The sequence below is a fragment of the Antechinus flavipes genome, chromosome 1 (assembly GCF_016432865.1).
Source record: "Antechinus flavipes isolate AdamAnt ecotype Samford, QLD, Australia chromosome 1, AdamAnt_v2, whole genome shotgun sequence".
NCBI classification, from domain to species: Eukaryota; Metazoa; Chordata; class Mammalia; order Dasyuromorphia; family Dasyuridae; genus Antechinus; species Antechinus flavipes.
This window is the reverse complement of record NC_067398.1, coordinates 277,033,961-277,054,480: the sequence shown is the minus strand read 5'-3', so window position 1 is coordinate 277,054,480 and position 20,520 is coordinate 277,033,961. Positions and strand designations below refer to the sequence as shown.

The 20,520-nt window shown below is 38.4% G+C and overlaps 1 protein-coding gene across 1 annotated transcript; it reads right to left on the bottom strand.

Moving 5' to 3' along the window:
• Positions 1 to 2,924: 2,924 nt before the first annotated feature.
• Positions 2,925 to 6,732, bottom strand: LINGO2 (leucine rich repeat and Ig domain containing 2). Its single transcript, XM_051973461.1, has one exon. It carries the CDS (start codon positions 6,707 to 6,709, stop codon positions 4,889 to 4,891), a length of 1,821 nt encoding a protein of 606 aa, XP_051829421.1. The 5' UTR covers positions 6,710 to 6,732; the 3' UTR covers positions 2,925 to 4,888.
• Positions 6,733 to 20,520: the final 13,788 nt, after the last annotated feature.

The following is a 20,520-nucleotide window of genomic DNA, read 5'->3' as shown; positions in this document are numbered from 1 at the left end:
TGTGAAAGTACCTAAAATATGTTTGTGCCTCAAAAAACGTCCTTCTGTCTTGCTTTAAGTAAAATAAACCTCATTTAAAACTATTCCGTGAGAAAAACCAACTCTAGCTTTAGAAAACTGTCTTTGACCTGTTGACAAAAATCACATTTTTAGAGTGGTAATGATGCAAGAGAATGGGAAATCTTTGCCAGGTAAGAGTGAGTTTTTGACCCACTGGAATTACTGTTAGTGAAATTTATTGATTTTCATTCTCCCTATATTTTTTCCTCTCTAGTTCCCTTCAAATTTTCTGATCATTCTGATGACTCAAGAGTATGTGTTTTGCAAAGTCAGAAATTTCTAATTGAGCTTGTTTCAGAAGAGTAGATTTATCTTAGGTAGTAGGATAATCATTTAGAGATGTCATTTCTTTCATATCCTCAGGATGCTATTTAACAATTGAGAAGTAAAATAACACATTTCTTCTTTAGACAATCTTAAGAACTAAGGAAAATGGTAGAATTTGGTTTTATACTACTATCTTTTAATTTTCCTGCTATAGTTTCCATTTGGATTAATTTTTGTAAACTACTGGAAGTCAAAAAAAAATCATAATAATTACAGGCCATAGCGAGGAGGTAAGCCAGCCAAATAACTAACATCACTTGTATAATCCGGGCTTTCTTTTTTCCAGTTTTGATGATCCAACTGAGTAGTTGGAGCAAAAGAGCTGTATCAAAGGATGGAAATGGATCTAAATGGCTTTCATTTCTTTTTTATCTTTGATATTCTTTTTCTTAGACTGAAGCCTTCAAAAGCAGAAAATGACACTTTTTGTTGTTGTTTCTTGTCTGAAAAATCAGAAACATGATCTGGATTGTATAGTAGCTTCTGACTCAATGCTCTAATGTTTAAAACACACACACACACACACACACACACACTGTGCTCTAATATTTCAAATACATACATATAAACACACACATACACATATACTCACTTCTTAATTTGAAAGAAGATAGGGTTCTAGAAGAAGTAAATTAATTTCTAGGAAGTTAAGTCTCCTCTTACTGAGTCACAAGGATCCTGTTCACGTTTTTGAAAGGTATTTTTCCTCTTCAAATTTATTTTTAAACTTTTATTTCTACTCATTTAATAATAAATGGGAAAAAAATTAGGACTTCATTATGGAGAAATTTAAGTGATTCTTTAAAAAAAAAAAAACCCGTGGAAACTGGACTTCAGGACTTAGCTATAAATTGAAGAAAAAAGGAATGTTTATCATAAAAATCTCTAGAATAAGCACATTGTGGAGTTGAAAGTAAAACACAGAAGTAGCAAATTTCCTTGGACTCACAACCTTTGTTGGACTTGAACATCCTGGTGAAATTTCTGTAAAACCAGAATTTTGGACAACTCTTGTTAGTGAATTGGAAGTACAATTCTAGGTAAATTTTAACTAAGATTTTCAAATAGATAATGGGGAGTGCTAAAGTAAATAACATGATATAGCCCTCTTAGTTTGAAAAAAATGGGTAAAACAAGAGCTTAGAAAAACAGTGTCTCTTACTTGGCATGTAATGGTTCAAATTCCCTGGATGATGCAGTGAATCCACTGAGGATATTTATTTTTTCCAGTACTAGGGCAGGAAATTGGGGAACCAAATAATTCTGGTACTGTTATTTGAAGGAGATAGCTTTTCTTCAAAAGTATTAAGAAAACTGACTAACTCATAAGTAAACAAGAAACCCTCTGAAAGTTTGGATCATCCAAATTTATCTCTCCCTTTCCCCTCCCAACTCCTAAGGAATCAGATTAGTTCTCAGAAGTTCTTCATAGGATTTAAAAGCGCCTTTAGAGAATATTCAGTTCAATCCTGTCAAATCATAGAGAGCTAGAATAATTAAATGACTGTCCAAGGCTACATAGGTAGTAAGTAGTAGAGACCCTGGATTTGAACACGTCTTATTTCTACTGCAATGATAATTACTTATTTGTTTGAATTGCTTTCTTTCTAAATTATTCTAGGCTAATACTTCAATCCTTATAACAATCTGAAATTCTGCGGAAGAAATTAAAAACTAACTTGGTGTCCCCAGGGTCCTTTATACTTGAGATAAATATGGACTATGTCTCCCTCCTGCTTCCTCACATTCTTTCCCCTAGAACTGTGTTGAATTCAGCCTTAGGTTCAGGAAGTTTGATGAGGATTGGTTTAGTCATGGGAATGCCACAGGATAAAGAATTCTTCAATTATAAAACAATTGATCATTATTACCTTAGTATCTAATATTCATACAGATGCTTTACAGAGAGGCTCCAAAATAGAATTTTCAGTCTGGTGAAATAACCTATCTAAGATTACATAGTAAGTAATAGAGCTGGGATGAGGATCAGAATCTAGATTTTTTCACTCCTAAGTATACCTTCAATTATACCATATTGCAGTTAACTGTTTTTGGACTTGTATTATGGTGCCTTTTCTAGAGGCTAGCTAACTTGTCTATAAGATCAGATGGTAAATATGTTCTTTATCATTAGGATTTTAATATCTTTCAAAATATCTGATCCAGACAAGATGACATTTAAGCCTTTTCATATGTCATTCAGAGGTATCGTAATTACAACAGTCTCAATTAGTCATAGTTTCCCATGTTTTTCTTCAGCAATTAGTTTATTCTTTGCTTACTTACAGTGTTGTTAAAAGTTAACTTACCCTGTACTTAATTTTGTATTAACTTTTAGAAGATCATTTTGGAAATTTAAAAGAAAATATTCCATTGGATTACACTAAAATGTCCCTGAATTTTTACCAGAACTAATATATATTCACCCACCCCTCCACCCCTTATTCCCTTACCCCTCACAAAATGGACTGATTATGAAATTATAATCAGGAACAAGTGAAAATGAATCCAATTGACAGTTCAATAATCGTTCCATTTCATTTCTTTATTTTGCTTTCCTAATTGAAGGTAGAGCAGGATTTTTAGCTGGGCAGTTCTACTGGCAGTACTAATATTCATTTGTCATTTAATTATTTTTTGTTAGGGGATATTTTATTTGTTTCACAAAATTCAAAGATCAAAAAAGGGAAGTCTCTTGAAAAGAAGGTTTTCATTTTAGCATTACATTTTCATGTTTCTTCCATTCTAGCTAAGTTGATAATCACTCATCATCTATTATTTCTATTCATTGATTACTAGTAACATTCAGTCTGTTTGAAGAGCCATACTAAACATTTATGGAAAAATTTAACCCTCATCTAGATCAAATCATTTGTGCAAATGTTACTTCTTTTTTAAGAATGGAAAGTATTTGTAATTTAAAATCTTTAGGCAACCATTAATGATGCTAGCATCTTGGAACATTTTATATTATATATGATTGGCAAAAGGAGAAGGGCATTGATACAGCTTTTTCCATTTCCAGGATTAAGCCTTTCTCCATCTTGATCAGACAGTAACTGGGTTATATTCAATATAACCTTGTTCATCTCTTTAAAAATCACAATAAGATTTCTCTTGTCTACCATTGATTATTATGGAGGAAAAGCAAGCATTATGTAATGTGTAAGGTAGAAAGGAGAAAAGCTGAAGTTTTCCACTCATGGACATTGTTTGGGATCTATATGTATCTTTTGGAAGATGCAATGTTAAATAGAAACAGTGGAGAGCAAGTCTTTTTAATTAGCAGCAGTTGCATCTTAAGGACACCATCACATTTTAAGCATGTTCTTAGTTGCATAATCCTCCTCTTATGCATGGTTAAACCTGGTTTATTGGCATCTGAGAACTCATTCCTATCCAAAGAGCTTTTATAATCAGACTTTTCTATTGTAATTACCATAAAGGTTACAGTTTTCTTATGAATATGTAAAAAACCATTACCTTCTTTTCTTTTTTTCTATTCTTTACCACCTATCATTAACATTTGTTTGTAAAGTTTAAACCAAGCTATGATAAAATGGTTCATTTTCATGGCTACCTTGCCTTTTTTTTTCATAGTTTTAACCACAACTTGTGGTTTGTCCTCTCTTTTGGGTCAATCCAAGGACTTGTTACAGTAAATTGGACCAGTGTGATATCACAAGTATAAAAAATATTCCATTCTGTATCAAAAGTAGGCAGTGCCTTTATTTGTATTAATAGAAGATAACAGAGTTAAAACAATTTTGCCTTGGATAGTGTAACCTGGATTCCTACAATCAGACAAATTCATATTTTCCTCTATATATCTTTTCTCAGGTAACTACAAGGATCTATTTTTGCGATGTTTGTTATTTGCAGTTAAAAGATGGTGATATCACACTTGGGTCAGTAGGAGTAAGTAACTAAAAGCACATCCTCTCATTCATATTGCTTTAAAATGTACACAGTATATATGTTGTTTAAATCATGAAAAGAATATATCAATTTCTTTGTGGTGCTGAACCAATAACAGGTTATGGTGCAAGGCTTTAACAAATGATAATCACAGATACAAATTCTCTCTCTTTTTTAACTGTAGAGTATGTTTTAGACAAATGTGTCTTTAATATGTAAATCCTACACTGTAGGCTGTTTTTTCTTTCTTTTTTTTTTCTTTTTGTTGTGGTAGAAAATCTTGAACAATTGTCCATGAAAGTGAGCCAACAGGTTCATTACTGAGGTCCCCAGAATGACAATATTTGCGATGCAAACAATTAATAAAACCAACTCTGTGAAAGGCCCTGATACACATCTGTCTCTTGTGGAGAAGCCCTGTTGCACAATCATTAAAAAGTCTTTCTGTTTCCTATATACCCCATTTAAACAAAAGAGCAGTGACATCAAGCTGCCCCTCTACCCAGCAATTTTATTTGCCAGGTTGGTTTATTGGATACAAACAATACCACAGAAAAGAAAAAGCACTGCTAGTGGTGGAACCTTAGATCATTTTCATGTTGAACCTCCTAGGTCCAGCCATTTCCCCTTCCACAACAGCACCATTATTTTTGCGGGGGACATACTCAAGGTCGATGCTGTTTTTGTGCTTGCCTTTTCCTCGACTCCATACAAAAAGGAGGAGAAAGCAAAATAAAACCACTCCAAGGAATGTGAAACAGCCCATGGCTGTGGATACCAGTATGGTTTTAAGATCCAGAGAGAAAGTATTTGCATTGGTGCCATTAGAACTTGTGTCATTGGAGTCTGTCATATACATAGGGGTCCTGTTAGCATAAAGGAAACGATCTGAAGCAAATCCTTTCACTGTAAGTGAGGCGCTGAAAGTATCATTCCCTGCAGCATTGCTAGCAATGCAAACATAGATTCCTGTGTCTTGGTCCTGGGCAAAACGTATTTCTAGGGTGCCATCCCCTAAAACTGTAACTCTTCCATTGGATTTAGTGGTAATCAGACGCCTTCTAGGGGTTGCCCAGGAAATTACTGGCTGTGGGTCACCATCAGCATTACAGATCAGTTGGACTGTCTGCCCTTCATCCACCAGCAGGTACTGCATTTTTTTGTCACGGATCTTGGGCTTTTTGCAGGTAAAATAAAAGGAAAGGGCTGTGCTGTGGAAATCCTTGAATGATCTCTCTCGGATGTTGTCTGGACCAGCACACATAGGTTGCTGGCCCCCAAACTGCAAGAGGGGCTGCCTTTGTAGAATCCAAAGTAGGCGGCAGTCACAAGCCAGGGGATTGTTGCTAATGCTCAGTACTTCTAGGGCTTTGGGTGAGTAGAACACATTTTCTTCCAAAGTTTCCAAAAGATTCTGGGAAACATTAAGCACACGAAGGTATCGGAGCCCTTGGAAAGCATGTGGTTCAATGGCGCGGAGCTGAGCTCCTACTATATACAGCTCCTGAAGCCTGATTAAATCAGCAAACATTCCGGCTTCAATGGTGCTGATGGGATTGTAAGAAAGGTTGAGGTGTGTCAGATAAACCAAATGTTTAAAGGCAGGGTAGGGGATAGTAGAAAGATTGGTGTTGGTAATGGAGAGAGATGTGAGGTTAAGACCATATAGACTATTGGCAGGCATCAAGTCCAATAAAGGCCAATAGTCAATCTCTAGATGCTTCAAGTGGAACAGTCTTTTAAAGGCATAAATGGGCATAACATTGATGTTGAGATATCTTAGATGCAGGCTGATGAGGCTGCGAAGGTGAGAGAGGGCTTCTGTTGGTATAGCTGTTAAGTTGCATTTCTCCAGTGTGAGTTGTTCCAGGCTAAGCAGCCCACTGAAGGCCCTGTGTGATATATAAACTAAATCATTGTCTCCTACTTCCAGGGATTTCAGATTATGCAAATCCTGGAACATATAGTCCAGCAAAATGACAATTTTATTTTCACTAATGTCAAGTTTGGTGAGGTTGGATAGTCCTGTAAATACCCCAAGAGGGACCAATTTCAGGCGATTTCCTTTCAACCTAAGGGATCGCAGATTGAATAGATTATTAAATGCTCCTGGTTCTACATTGGTAATGATGTTGTCACTCAAGTCTATTTCCTCCAACAGAGGATAAGATATGAATTCCTCAGGGTTGATACTTTTTAACCGGTTTTTGCTGAGATCTAGGATTTTGGTCTCAATGGGAATGCCCTCTGGAATTGCAATCAACCTTTTTCGGTGACAAGAGACAGACTTATTGTGAGGTAAACAGTCACAGCGGGCTGGGCAGCCTATGGTAGAGCCCATAAAGATTAACACAACAGCCAAACCTAGGAATGGCTGCCAACATGATATGGCCGTATGAAGCATGACTTCACCTCTATGGTCTACACCTTGGTCAGGGACCTGCAGAAGAAAGAAAAACAAGAAAGTAGGTAAAAGGTTAGTTCCTAGACAAAGGAAATCCCCTGGTAGGGTTTAGTGGTCTATTTCCCAAAGCTTCTTCACAATAAAAAGAAAAAAAAATTCCTTTGTAGGGAAATAGATTTTCAATTTGCATCAATTTCCTGGTTTATGAATCCTTCTGGGGCATTCCCTTCTAGGATTCCACATGATGTTAAGATGGAGCTGCTTTGTTTCCTTTCAGGTTCCCAGGCTTCTAACAATGTAGTTAAAGCAAAAAAAAATCATGTCAAGGAGTTTTTTTATATGCTAATTAACATTATTTATACACACAAAGACTTCTACTACATGTATCTTTACTGTAATGATTCCACCTTATTAGAAATTCAAATAAGAAGGATATACTTACAAAAAATGTTTCTTCCTTCATGAAGGTAATTTTATTCCTTGAAGCAAATAAGAAGATAACCGTACATCTTCCAGTGTATTTTAATAGATACGGAAGAATTAAGAAGGAGAGGCCGAAATATATTTGTGATATACCTTGTGGACTAATCATTGCTAGCAGTGAGAGAAGTAGATGACTAATGGGGATGAAGAATCAAAGCTACCTTTCAATTTAAGCCAACTTAATCTAATACAGTCAGCATTTATTAAGTGCCTAAAAGACACAAAACATTGGCTGGGGATATAGAGGCTAAATGAGAAATTGTCTTTGACCTTAGGAAGCTCTCATTCTCCTTGGAGGAAGGGAATAAGATATGTAAACAGACAAGTATACAAATAATACACATGATAGTTTGAGGAAATGGGAGAAAATGGCTTATGACTCTTGAAGAAACAGCATTGTAAGAGGCAGAAGAGAGGATGGACATGTTCCAGTGTCCATCCACAGATGAACTTGTGATAAGTTGTAAAGTTATCCTTGTAATGCCTGGAAAACTGAGACAAGTAGAAACTAGTTTAATTTTAAAGTGGAGAGTTTAATAATCTAGTGTTTATATAGGATTGTAATTAGCAAAGCAAGTAGGTGATACAGAAGCAAAAAGAATGTAGTTAGGTCATCAAGCAGCTGTTATACCAAAAAAAAAAATATATATATATATATATTTCTCATAGCCTAAAATAATAACTGATGGGATGTATCCGCCTAAAGCAATAACTAAATGTATACAATGATGGAAATGAGTTTGGAATGTATACAATAGTGGGAGTAACAGAATACATACAATGATGGGCATGGGTTTGGGATGTATATATAATGATGGGAATAGGTTTGGGGGACTTTCTAGGATCAGTAATTTCAGAGAACAATGACTGCTCTTATTTTAGAAAACACTGCTGGTATGATAAACCAAACCAGCAGCAGAACAAAAATGGGAAGGGGCATTCTTATACTTATTTTGATCTAAGATATGAGGCTAAATTCGGGTTCTCATGAGAAACTTACAGGATCCTTTTTGGTTCAGCATCCTCTCCAAAGCCTCTTTGTTAATATTTCATTAAAAATTTTCAACATTCTCCTATATTATAGAAATAGTAGCAATCAGGTCATCAAGTAATCAAGAGCAGATTTTTGACAATAATGATCATTACCACAATTCACTTTAAAGTTTAAATAGCATTTTTCATATATTATTTTATTTGAGCCTCATAAGAACTCTGTGAGATAGATGCTATTATCTCTTTGTCTCTCTCTCTCTCTCTCTCTTTTCTCTCCTGTTTCTTTCTTTCTCCCTCTATCTCTTTCTCATTTTTCTTTTTAAAGACTTGATCTTACCCAGGCTGGAAAATGCAAGATTTATTCATGGGCCCAATTCTACCACTGGTTGGCAGAGGAGCGTTGATCATTTCTGATCTAAGTCATTTAGCCCTTCCTTAGGCAATCTAATATCTTACTATATATTCTTACTAATACTAAAGTTAGTGGAAATATTTGATCAGCTTAGCCCATTGTAGTTCAGAATTCCTAAATTAAAGATATCCAACAGCCTCACCCTTTCTAGTAGCTGAGATTATCAACTGATTATTATCAACTGTGACCAAGGTTTGACAAGATAAATTTTGTTTCATTAGGAATGAAGCTGGAAACTGAAAATCTTTAAGGAACTGACTTCAGTCTTTATAATGAATTCTCATCAAAGGTCCTTTTCAGTCTGTCTGATTATTACTGCCTGGCTATTTTCATATTGATGTTTCTGGTGTGCTGGGCTTTCATTTTCTAATGTTGCTAATGTTGGAGCCACAAAACAAACAGATTCAGCAGGAGGACTTCTGGGAAAATTGGTTTGGTAAGGCATGAGATACTTCAGGTCTGGAATCTATGCCAATGAGTTACATAAATTCCCTCTCAAGACAAAGTGGGAAGAAACTGGAAGATTTTCATCACTTTAACCAGATGAAGAAAAGAAAAAAAAAAGAGAAAGTTGGTTTGGTTTTTTTTTGATTTTGAAAAGTTTGAAGTGCTTTTTACTTTTTTGTAAATGAGCTAGAGGAAGAAAGAGTATGTGTATGGGTGTGTATTTGTTTATTTAAGAAGAAAGAATGGGGGAGAGGAGACAGAAGCCATGATGAATGACAGAGTAGTAATAAATGTATTTAGCCATGGGATTCTATGATTAATTTAATTCACTGACTGGCAATTGAGCGAAAACATAGGACAACAAACGACTAATGCAGAGAATGATTCATTGCAATGATAAACATTACAAGGATATGTAAGTTGGATTTCCCTTTCCAGTAGGAAAAACAAAAAACAAAAAACATATACGTTACCTAAATCAGAGGATTTGAATTATTTCTTAATCTAGACAAAAGAGTGAACTTAAGACAACTTTGTGCAGTTGAGAGAGAATTTAGTCAAAGACCTGAGGTTTGATTCTTGATTTTGCTACTTGCTACTTAAAGTAATTTTGAGCAAGTCACTTCTGTTCCTCAGTTTTCTGATCTACATAATGAAGAGGATGAACAAGATAATCTCTAAGTCTCCTTTCAGATCTAAATCTTATGATCTTATGAAATGATAATTTCTACTGGAATTACCTCCAGAAGGGAAGGGAAGCTTAGAATCAACCCAAAGCCTCAATACCTAAGTTGAATTTATTGGAAGATTGCTATATTAAAAAAAAAAAATTCTTTCTTCATCATTGAATTTGACCCTCTTATCTCAAGTTTTGATAAGTTAAAAAACCTATTTGACTAAACTAAAAAAAAAAAAAAATAGGATAAAAACATTTGTAGTGTCTATCTTCTTAGCATTGTATTATATGTAAATATAATTTATTGTTGTTTGGGGCAATTGCACCTACCCAAATTGACTACTCAGGAGTCACTCCAAATGATGTACAGAAAGAATTTATTAGAATCTCGAGGAATGGACTGTCCTGGCCTGTGGACTCAAAAGGAGAGCAAAGATACCCACAGGAGGAGAGTCATTCACTTGAAGATGCTTACAACTTTTATACACTTCAGACAAAGAAACCCCCAAATCCCACCCTTTACAGGCTGTGATTGGTTATATAAACCTTTATCCCCCTATTTGGTCAGTGGAATGCAGTGAAAAAGGTGATATACAGCTTCTGCCCCTTTATTCCTTCTTTGGACAATGGAATGCAGTCCAGGTCTCATCTAAAATCACGTGACTGGGGCCTATAGGCCTGATCTACTTCAGTTAACAGTCTCTGATCAATATGTGCTTAATCTGTAAGTTCTTCACCTTTCCACACAATCTTCCCCTGTTATTTGTAAATATATATGCATATATATTTCCTTATGAAGAACTAACATTGTAGTCAAATTCGATTAATATTTCTACACATTGCTTGTTAATCGCTTCATAAGGATCATCCCCTGCTACTGCCTTCCATCCCTCCTTTTGTCAAATCATCATTTTAATGGCATCCTCTGTAAGATTCTTGACAGTGATCTCCGAACTATTTTTGTTACCAATGTAACAGGGTTAACATAATGGCAACAGGATGATTCCACTTATAACTATTAACCCATATCCCAACAGTTGTTTTTACCAGCTTCTACCAAACCATGACCACCAGCCATTTGTAAAGGGACATTTCCAAACCTCCACGGGTACATGTGCAACCTTACAGATGTTCTTCATGATTTGCTTAATAATTTGCCCATTATCATCAATCTGCATACAGCAGGTGGACAAATTCAGTTTCCCACAGACCCCTCCTTCCTCTGCTAGCAAATAGTCTAGGACTAGCCGATGTTGTAACACTGCTTCCCTTGCCTGAGTTGTCTGATCAGCCAGTAAGTCTAGGGCTTGAGTGGTTTGGTTGGTTATTATCTCTAGGACTGCCTGTAGCCTAATTAACTGATTTAACACATATATCAGCGTTTGGTGCCCCCAACTACCATCTTGGCCCATGTTGCCGCTCCGTACTCTTTTATAATTCTCCCCAGGCATCTCCCACAGATTGGCATCATTTGTCTGGGTCAAAGAAGTATCAATGTAAGTTAGGGAGCCGTTGACACTTCGTGTTTCCCTTTCCAAATCTTCATATAACCATATCCCCAATTGCCTGCCAGCGCTTGATGGGAGAAAGATAAATTTAGGTCTAATTATACCTACATAACAAATCCCAGTTCAGTTTTTGGGTAAATGGGTATAAGCCCCCTCACCACAGATCCAATAATGCCTCTTCAGGGCAGGATTATCTTCATACCAAAATATAACATATATAACAGGTCCACTTGAAGGTGGAAAATACCTGACATCCCAGGGACTTAAGGCTCTCCTCCCGTATTAGAATTACATCTCCAAAGATGACTTTCAACTACTCATTGGCAGGTGCGACCATTTTCCCCAGTTAGATCCTGACGGCTCCAGAAATTATTAAACATTTTCCTAACAGTGCTTTCTCTATTCTCCCACTTCCATTCCATTGAAGTGTAAGTTGAACCTAGTGCTGTGCTATTCAAGGTTATACATGTTCATATCTGGGGTCCCTCTGGGTCAGGGATTAAACAGGCAGGTGGCATTTTCCTCACACACCCCTCATTACTATCAGAACGCTGGATACAGTGAACCACTGATCCATCATACCAAGTTATACTGGTTTGATCCCATCTATTCACACACCTACTGCAGTCTCTGACAGCTCCCTTCTCTGGCCTGCACGTAAATGTCCATGTACATTCACTTTCTCTCATCCGTGGCCCTGTACCAGTCTGATTCAGGCAATATCTCCCTAAAACTGTACTGGTCAGAGTCCAGTGATGCTTTTCTTCTGCTGATCAGAAACCTGTTCTGTTGTGTATTACTGACCTGTTGCTCAAGATTCAGGCTGAAGACAGGGGAACAGGAACCCAGGGCCACTGTGTAAGTTGATCAGGTCCCCCACATATCCAACAGTCAGTCAATCTAAAGCTAGTGGCTATTGTTTGGATCAGAGTTTGAAAGGTATTTTCATACCCCACTGCTCTCGAGGTACCAGTACAAAAGATGTATCCACATAACATCATACATGTATATACAAGGCACAGTCTCCAACCCTTTGGGTTTGGTTCACACCCCATTCTTCCTGATAGTATATATATCCCTAATCCTAACAATACAGTTCAACAAAATGTAATATCTAATACAAACAAGAAAAATCCCATGAGAGATCCCCAAATGAGACAAGTCAAAAAGATTTTACATGCACAATTTATCAGTCTTTGCTAAGTTTCCTGTAATTTCAACTGCACTTTCAATGTTCCTGGATCAGTCTCTACTGCCCACTTCTTTGGCGCATCCACGGGACCTTTGACTCGAGTGTGATGTGTCCAACCTCTCTCTTTGGTGCGTATCGCCATATCTGAAGTCAACAGGATCTGGAACGGTCCTTCCCAGCTCAGGGTCAGCTTGTCCTCCTTCCACGTCCAAACCAGGACCCAGTCTCCAAGCTAGACCTTATGCACTGAATCCTAAGGGAGGAGTCTGAGCACTAAGCCCTTTTAGTTGTGAAGTTTTCAGACGTTACAATAAAGACAGAACATATTTCTCTTTTTTTTCTTTTATTTTATAATAACTTTATATTGACAGAATCCATGCCAAGGTAATTTTTTTACAACATTATCCCTTGCACTCGCTTCTGTTCCAATTTTTCCCCTCCTTCCCTCCACCCCCTCCCCTAGATGGCAAGCAGTCCTATATATGCAGAACATATTTCTTTAAAAACAAATCCTTGGTCTCAAATATTGGATCCCAGGAAGAATTTTGAATCCCTTTTGGATAAGGGTGACCATACAATAATTCATAAGGTGATAATCCCACATCCCTTTGGGGTTTTGTTTTATTCTTAATAAGGCAAGGGGAAGATACTTGATCCAATTTCATCAGTTACTGTTTAATTTCCCTATCCATCCTTTCCACTTTACCTGATGAGAGCGGAGGTCATGGGATATGTAAGACCCATGATATTTCTAGAGCTTGGGCCACAGATAGGAGGATCTTAGCTGTGAAATGGGTGCCTTGGTCCTAATCTACCTGCTCTACCATCCCATACCCTGGAGTGATATGCTCAGGGAGGACTTTTACAACTGCTGAGGCAGTTGCCTGGGCAAGGGGAAAGGCCTTTACCCATGAGGTCAGATGGTCCACTGTGACCAACAGGTATTTGAGATGCCCTACTGATGGCAGCACTGATGGTAAAGTCAACCTGAATAATTTGGAAAGGCCTGATACCAAGGGGCCTTCCTCCTTTTTGGACTTGTCATTGGGCTGCCCTATTCATCCTTTGACAAATAGGACACCCGCTGGCCAGTTGCCTGCTAGTGTGTACAAGCCAGTGCCACAGACTTAGCACCACATCACACAGGTCTTGGACATCCCAAGGACTGCTCTGATGTAAATGTTGGAGCACACGTCCCATACCTGCTGTGGTCAGTACCTCTCTGCCGTCAGGGAGGAGCCAGTGCCCCTCTTTATCCTCCTGAGAGCCAAGGCTTTGGATTTCCTGCTTCTCTTCTGGGATAAGGGAAGGTGGAGGCACTGGAGGCAGAATGCCAGAATTGGCACCATCATATCCTCCATGCTTACAGATTCCTCTCCTCCAGCCCATTTCGCCTCCTCATCCATAAAGCAGTTTCCCCTTGTCTCAAATGAATCTCCTCTTTGGTCCCACTGCACATGAATCACTGCAATGTTCTTAAGTGACATAAGATTAGTCGAAATTTCAGTGACCAATGCTCTGTGTGCCAATCCCTTACTTTTCTGTTTCCATTCTTTCCCCCAAGTAATTTATAGGATCTAATTTCTTTTTTCCTTCACTTATACAATGACCTCACATTTCACCAATTGCATTTGATCTTAAGAAATTCTCAGTGTCTGTGCTCCTAAATAATTTAACAAACTGATAGTGACTTGGACAAGGTCACTCTTTTTCCTTCTTGCCACAAAAGGATCATCTACATATTGTAAGACTTTTAACAGTAAGAAATTTATCCCAGAATGTTCACACAATTCTTACATACCAAGTAGATATTTCATAAATTGAATATTATACCAATCATTTTGCTTTTAAAATACCCAATACACAAAAAAATCCCAAACTACATATTGCCCATAACAAAAACTTTTTCAAAAGGACAAAGGCAAAAACTATTATCCTTGGAGTCCCTTTAAATAATTGACATCAATACAGTTAATTAAAACTTCCTATTTTCACATGAAAGAATCTGAAAAGTTCTTAAAAACATCAATTAAACTTTTTGAAATAACACGTTCAAACTATAGATCGCATTCATGATCATATTCCTTAAACAAGAAAACCATTATGTTTCAAAGAAACAAATATTCAGTCAATTAACCAAGCCATTACAGAAAGTGACTGGAACGCACTTGGTGAGGGGGAGGAGGGAAAGAGAGGATTTCATGTGGCTACCCTTCCTCCACTCCTACACTCTTAGACAAAGGATTCCCTCCTGTTTCTCCACTCAATTTCCCACTTGGGAATCCTTCTCAAGATTTAGGCAATCAGTTTATTTCCTTTCATTTTCCAATTGATTCCTTTTTGATATTATTCAAGCCCTCAATTTGCTCCTACAAATCAATCTTTCATAAATCTCCTGCATTCTTCTTTCTAGTTCCCTTCAGAACTTTTAAATTTCACAATATAGTGAATATAGCTAGAAAAACTCCATAAAGTATAACTTACAATGTTAACAAATTACCCAATATGTTTCCTTGTTTTCCACATGTTCAACATTCTAAATTTGGATTCCTCAATGCACCCTTTCCTTTATTGTTTCTTTCGGATTCCCAACCTCTCCTAGGTCCCTTATATTCCTTTTTAGCAGCATCGAGATATGGATCTGCTGAATCATGAACCTATTTCTCTCTCTTTCTCTCTTATCCCTGTGCTTTCCCATTCCCTTCTCTACCCCTCTTTTTCCTTAGCCTGGTCCTCCCCTCTCTTTACATAAACCTTAGTAGTTTCCCCAATAAAGTTTCCAAAGAAGACCGCATCTACCCTTCAGTCTTCTGTAACTTCCTATTTATATCCAGTCAGGAATTAGATACAAACTGCACCTTTAACATCTGTTCATTCTCTGGGCTATCAGGATCTGTTCCTGAATATTTTCTTATTCTTTCTCTAATTCTTTCTAAATACTGCACTGGTGACTCGTCCTTTTCTTGGGTGATAGCTAAGGCCTTGTTTATATTTTGCCTCTTTGGGAAGGCATCCCTCAACTCCACAACTATTAACTCCCTCAGATCTTGCATATTCTGTCTATGTGCCTGAGTATTACCATCCCACCCTGGGTCATTCACAGGATACTTCTGTGATGGGGACCGCCCCATCATTCAGGGGTGGATGCCTCCTTTCCCATTCCCGCATGGCTTGTGCCCGAATTGAGCAGTGCTCTTTAAGAATAAACAATATTGACAATATATGCATTAATTCCCCCCAAGTATATAAACTTGGAATAAACAGGAATCGATCTAACTGTTTTGACACCCCAATGAGTCTTCCATAATAGAAACTAATTCTTTTTTAAATGCCCTGACCTCACTTCTTGCTAGGGGTGCATTCACATATCCAATGCCCCCTTGAGCCCCATCTAAGGGGACTTCCCTGAGGGGGAACATCGGCATCCCCCGCTGGGAAGGGGACCTCTCTACCTACATCTCCCACTGAACCCCGTATCTTTCTTGGGAGTGATCCTGCCTCCTCCCTAAAGGGCTGGCTCTGAATATCCTTCTGCACCTGGTGCAATTCCCTGGAAATAGGAGAATACGGCCCTTCTCTTATCTGCTCTCCTGGAGCTTCAGCCACCAACTGGGCCTCAACCGGCTGTTCCTTCCCTAGGGGAAGGGACAGAGCTTCTAAGGCATCCCAAACTTGCTTCTCTTCCTACCACTTTCTCTTTAGCCCCTGGCTCTTTTTCTGTTTTCTCTGACTCTGGTTTCTGGGGCTGGTTCAAAAAGACATTAGCAAATCCATCAAGCCAGAAATTAGCATAGGTGGATTCCTCTGGGTTAAAAGAGTCTTTACCATTCACATACAAATTCAATTGTTGACATACCCAATCCTCGGAGGAACCAAATCTCGGCCAAATCGTTCCCCCACCAATATTTTGGCCACTTCAAACAAAGCATCAATATTTAACGATCTTTCTTTTGTCCTTTCCTTTGTATCTGGGAAGTTCCTCCCAGTCCTTAAGTCGACTTCCTAATGGGCTGTCGACTAGAATTCCCTGGCTAAGGTCCTGACACTCACTTTTGGACTGTGATTTCCCCATTTAACTTAATTCCTCAAACTAAGTTCAGCAGTTTCTCCGCAGCCTCCCTTGGCAGTTCTTTACCACTGGGGCCTGTCAGTCCAGCACTCAACAAAATTTAGCGAGGGCTATTCCCTCGGGTTCCCTAAAACCCAGCCAATAAGACCCCCAAACTATTCCAAGAGGTTACCAAGCCACATGGTGCGGATTCTAAACTGCGCTGGCCAGTCAGGACATTCGTTCCTTCCAAAATATTAGTTTCTGTACATCACTGAGTCCCCCTGCTTCAGTCCGTTGTTTGATAGAGAGGGAGGACTCTCATGCTTGAGTCGGAGACCACTGGAAAAATTCCTCCGTGGGCGCCCGCCTCCGCTCAAGATGCACACCCGTGTCCCCAAAAGACACCATCCCGGAGAGCCCCCAAAACTGTTTGGGGCAATTGCACCTACCCAAACTGACTACTCAGGAGTCACTCCAAATGATGTACAGAAAGAATTTATTAGAATCTCGAGGAATGGACTGTCCTGGCCTGTGGGCTCAAAAGGACAGCAAAGATACCCACAGGAGGAGAGTCATTCCCTTGAAGATGCTTACAACTTTTATACACTTCAGACAAAGAAACCCCCAAATCCCACCCTTTACAGGCTGTGATTGGTTATATAAACCTTTATCCCCCTATTTGGTCAGTGGAATGCAGTGAAAAAGGTGATATACAGCTTTGGCCCCTTAATTCCTTCTTTGGACAATGGAATGCAGTCCAGGTCTCATCTAAAATCACGTGACTGGGGCCTATAAGCCTGATCTACTTCAGTTAACAGTCTCTGATCAATATGTGCTTAATCTGTAAGTTCTTCACCTTTCCACACATTATCATTATCATCGTCATTATTATTATAAGAGAAAGCATTAAAGTGTGTTACAAATTCAAAAAATAAAATATCACTTCCTCAAGGATTATGTCTCATAAAATGACTTTTGAGGTTATAGTTGTATAGTTTATTGACACAGTTGATACTTATTTTAAGAGGCGCAGGAATAATACTGACTTTGGACCTGAAGATGAGCTTGGATCCTCACTTATGCTATTTCAGTTCAATTCAATTCAACAAGAATTTCTTATGTGTGGTATGTGCCAGACACTGTGCTAAGTGTAGGGGTGGTGGGGGAGAAAGACAAAAAAGAAATATTCTTTTCCCTTAAGAGGCTTATATTCTAATAACATAAACAGAGGATACATATAAGCTGTAGAAAAAAGTAAATAAAAAAAATTTGGAATGGGTATGGACAAAGAGAGAATGGTATATCAGGAAAAAGTTCTTAAAGGATGTGACAATCAAGCTCAGCCCTAAAATTAGAGAGTTCAAGAGGTGAAGAAGAGATGAATAATTTTGATCAAGATATTCTACCTCTTAGACTTTGTCCACTTATAATAGATATTTTTAATCCTCCTTCTCTCCCTCTCTCCTTTCCTCCCCCTTTCCTTTTTTCCTTCCTTCCTTCATTCTTTCATAATGTTTTTAAATAATTGAAGAAAATTCTGAATTTCATTTTTAGGTTAGTGGGAAAAAATTATGTCATTCTCTCCAATTTCAATTTCAAGGATTGTCTAAAATCTATCTACAAACTCCCTGTAGTAAATGGTGGGAAGTGGGGATGCATTGTGCACTAAGTTATATAAAATGATGACTCCATCCATCCAACTTAATGATCTATAAGTTGTAAGGATCCAAAGAGGAACCTAGCATAGTACAACAAGGAAGTCAAAAGGCTTGGATGCCTGAGGCACCGGGATGTGATCTTTGCAGCTAACACAGCGGGAACTCTAGTAGCATTGAGAATGCATCATCAAGGACAGAAGCAGCTACACCCAAAGAAAGCACACTGGGAAACGAATGTGAACAAAAATCGGAACAGAAATGAGTACAAGGGATAATGTAAAAAAATTACCCTGGCATGGATTCTGTCAATAAAAAGTTATTATTATTAAAAAAAAAAAAAAAGAGAGAGAGAGAGAGAGAGAGAGAGAAAGAGAATGCATCAACAGGATTCTGTTCTCTTCTTTTATTGGCTTTGTGTGTGTCCTCATAAACTCAATATAAGTAGTGGGGACCAAGAAGTAGGAGGAGTGCAGAGGAGTGTAGGGGTAGTGCAGGATGTAATCACGTGGAATAAAGACTTGTGCTCACAAGTCACTTGTGTCCGTGCACTCTGTTGAATATAGAACCATGGTTCAGAGAGGCAGTGTCTGGAGATCTCTAAAGGCCTGGGATTAGGTAAAATTGGCAATTGGTAAAGAACCACTGCTTGGTGAGGCAGTGGCCAGAGATTTCTGAAGACCTGGGATTAGGCAAGACTGGCAATCAGTAACCTCTGAGGGAGAGGTTACAAATGGCAGCCCAACATGGGACTATGCTTTCAGGATTGTCAGGCCCTGCAAGTAAAGGTTCAACAACTTTGAAGAGAAGACAGAGAAGCGTGATTGATCTGGATCTAAGTTTACCTGTGATCATGCCCAATGACACAGCCATGCACGCAGCTCAAGTATATTAGTTAGAGAGCCAGACAGGTTATCCTCTAGGACAAGGGTCCTCAAAATATGGCCCCGGGGCAGATGTAGCCCACTGAAGACGTCTATGTGGCTCACTGGGTTATGGCAAAATCAGACCGGAAGTGACATTTGACCTAAGCTCGCATTAGCAATGCACACTTCCAGCCCTGGGCTGAAGCGGTAGAGACAGAGTGTGAGGCGATACTGAGGTGAGGTGAGTTCCCAGGCTGGGGTGTGTGGTGTGGGGAAGGGAGAGAGATGCAGAAGAAAGAGAAATGACGGCCTGTGGCCTTGTACAGTAACCACAGCCATGGGGGATGTACAGCATGCTGCACATGTCACAGCCGTTGCAGGGGGAATTCACTGCAACAGTGAAGGTCGGAAGCGGGAGCGTAAAGAGTGGGAGAGAGAGTGTGGGAAACGGAGATGTCACACCACAGAAGCAGCTTGGAGGAAGTTGGGCATTGCAGTCTGTATGTCTCTGTGTGGGCAAAGTTATTGCTGGTATATTGTTTTTGTAGTGCTGTATATATATATTGGTATTTTACTAATAGCAATTTGGAATCCCTAGGAAATAATGATGTCAAGAAAAAGAAAAATTGACTCAGAGTGTAGGATATTCAAAGAACAGTGGACTTATGATTACTTTTTCATGCAGGACAAGGAAAGAACTGTATGTCTGATGTGCCAGAATATAGTGTCCGCATTCAAAGAATATAATTTGTGTCGACACTATGAAACTCAACATAAAGATAAATATGATTGTTTGGTTGGAGAAGTGAGAAAAGATAAAATATTAAAACTGAAAAATACATTGACAATTCCACAAAATACTTTTGTGAAGGTGAAGCAGCTAAATATTTCATCACTACGAGCAAGTTTTCAAGTTGCCAAGCTAATAGCACGCACTGGCAGACCATTCATGGAGGGAGAATTTGTTAAAGAATGCCTTCTTTCTGTTGCCAAAGAGATGTGTCCAGAGAAGGCCGATTTATTTAATACAGTGAGTCTTTAAGGACCTACAATTACATGGAGGATTGAAGAAATGGGAGACAATCTGCATCAGCATTTGCAAAACTCCATAAAAAAAATTTCATATTTTTCCTTGGCACTCAACGAAAGCAATGATGTTTGTGATTCTTCACAACTTCTAATTTTTAATCATGGGATGAATGATTATTTTGAAGTCATAGAAGTCATAGAAGAGCTTGCTGCACTGAAAAGCATCAAAGGAGAGGATAGCTATGAAAAGGTTTGCCAAACTATGAATGGTTTGGAGCTGGACTGGGCTAAACTAGCCAGCATGACAACTGATGGTGCTCCTAGTATGGTGGGGTCTAAGAAAGGGGTAATTGCTCATAATAACCAAGAGATGGAGCAACATAACTATTCTCATCCAATAGCCATACACTGCCTCATCCACCAACAAGCGCTGTGTAGTAAATCACTGAAGTGGCTCTGTTATGAAAATTGTGGTATCTTGTGTTAACTTCATTAGAAC